The 1,746-nt window shown below is 68.8% G+C and overlaps 1 protein-coding gene across 1 annotated transcript in view; it reads left to right on the forward strand.

Annotated features, from left to right (window-relative positions):
- Positions 1-1,746, forward strand: part of LIPE (lipase E, hormone sensitive type) — an 8,067-nt gene that overhangs the window by 2,433 nt on the left and 3,888 nt on the right. The window contains exons 5-6 of the mRNA XM_026077346.1: positions 236-524; positions 1,491-1,718. Coding sequence (XP_025933131.1) covers positions 236-524; positions 1,491-1,718 — 517 coding nt within the window. The remainder of the gene's footprint in view (positions 1-235; positions 525-1,490; positions 1,719-1,746) is intronic.

Below are 1,746 nucleotides of genomic sequence, written 5' to 3' on the forward strand. Positions count from 1 at the left end.
CCTGCTATGGGGCAGTGCATGGAGAGAAGCGCTATGGGGGTGCTGGAGAGGTGCATGGGGGGAACCTGCTGTGGGGGGGTGCATGAGGGGGACCGCTATGGGGGGTGCCTGGGGGGGCTGTACAGGAGGAACCTGCTATAGAGCAGTGCATGGGGGGAACCGCTATGGGGGGCAGTGCATGGTGGCCCCCTCTGCTATGGGGCACCCCCAAGCCCCTCTCCACATCCCCCCACAGGACAGCGCGGCGCTGAGCGCCCTGGYGGGGGCGGAGGCATCGTTGGGGTGGCGCCGGGGGGGCCGCCCGGGGCCACCGTCACCCGCCCTGCTGGTGCACTTCCACGGCGGCGGCTTCGTGGCGCAGACGTCGCGCTCGCACGAGCCCTACCTGCGCGCCTGGGCCCGCGAGCTGGGCGCCCCCGTGCTCTCCGTCGACTACGCCCTGGCGCCCGAGGCGCCCTTCCCGCGCGCCCTCGAGGAGTGCTTCTACGCCTACTGCTGGGCCCTGCGCCACTGCCGCCTCCTCGGTGAGCGAGGGGACATGGGGGACACGGGGGGGGACATGGGACACGGGGACCCACAGGGGGATGCGGGGACGGGACGGGGACAACGGCACTCTCCAGCAGTGCTTCTACGCCTACTGCTGGGCCCTGCACCACTGCCGCCTCCTGGGTGAGCAAGGGGACATGGGGGACACGGGGGGGGGACATGGGACACAGGGACCCACAGGGGGATGCGGGGATGGGACATGGACAGCAGCACTCTCCAGCAGCGCTTCTACGCCTGCTGCTGGGCCCTGCACCACTGCCGCCTCCTGGGTGAGCGAGGGGACACGGGGGGACACAGGGGGGGACACAGGGATGAGGATGGGATGGGATGTAGACAGGACAGAGACCAGAACAGGATGGGGACAGGGATGGGATGGAGGCGGGACAGGATGAGACTGAGACAGCATGGGGACGGGGACGGGGATGAGGAGAGGACCAGGATAAGGACAGGTAGCAGGACCACACGGGTGCTGGGATGGCACAGGACAGGGACAAGAACAGCTTGGGGACCAGGACAGGATGGGGACAGGGACTGGGACAGRGATGGGGATGAGACAAGGACAGGAACCAGGATAAGGACAGGGACCAGGACAGGAATGGGACAGGATGGGGATGGGGATGGGAATGGGGACGGGACAGGAACATGGACCAGGATGGGAACAGGGATGGGACAGGATGGGGACAGGGACAAGGATGGGGACAGGGACAAGGATGGGGACAGGGACAAGGACAGGAACCAGGATAGAGACAGGGATGGGCCAAGATGGGGACCAGGACTGGGACAGGGACYGGGATGGGACAAGGACAGAGCAACCTACCACCATGGAGGCACCGGTGACCCGCTACRGGGCAGCGCTGGTGACCCCTTGCCGTGGGGCGGTTCTGGGGGGTCCCCTCGCCCCCCGGCCGCCCCCAGCGCCACCACCACCAGTACTGCCTCTGCAGGGTCGACGGGGCAGCGGGTGTGCCTGGCCGGGGACAGCGCCGGTGGGAACCTGTGCCTGACAGTGTCGCTGCGGGCAGCGGCGGCTGGGGTGCAGTGCCCCGATGGTGTGGTGGCCGCCTACCCCGTGACCATGGTGCAGGCGGCCGTGTCGCCCTCCCGCCTGCTCAGCCTGCTTGACCCGCTGCTGCCGCTCGGCGTCCTCTGCCAGTGCCTCGGCGCCTACGCAGGTGGGGGCGCGGGGGAATGTGGGGACAC

The sequence above is a fragment of the Apteryx rowi genome, unplaced genomic scaffold (genome assembly GCF_003343035.1).
Source record: "Apteryx rowi isolate R43461 unplaced genomic scaffold, aptRow1 scaffold_1113, whole genome shotgun sequence".
Taxonomy (NCBI): domain Eukaryota; kingdom Metazoa; phylum Chordata; class Aves; order Apterygiformes; family Apterygidae; genus Apteryx; species Apteryx rowi.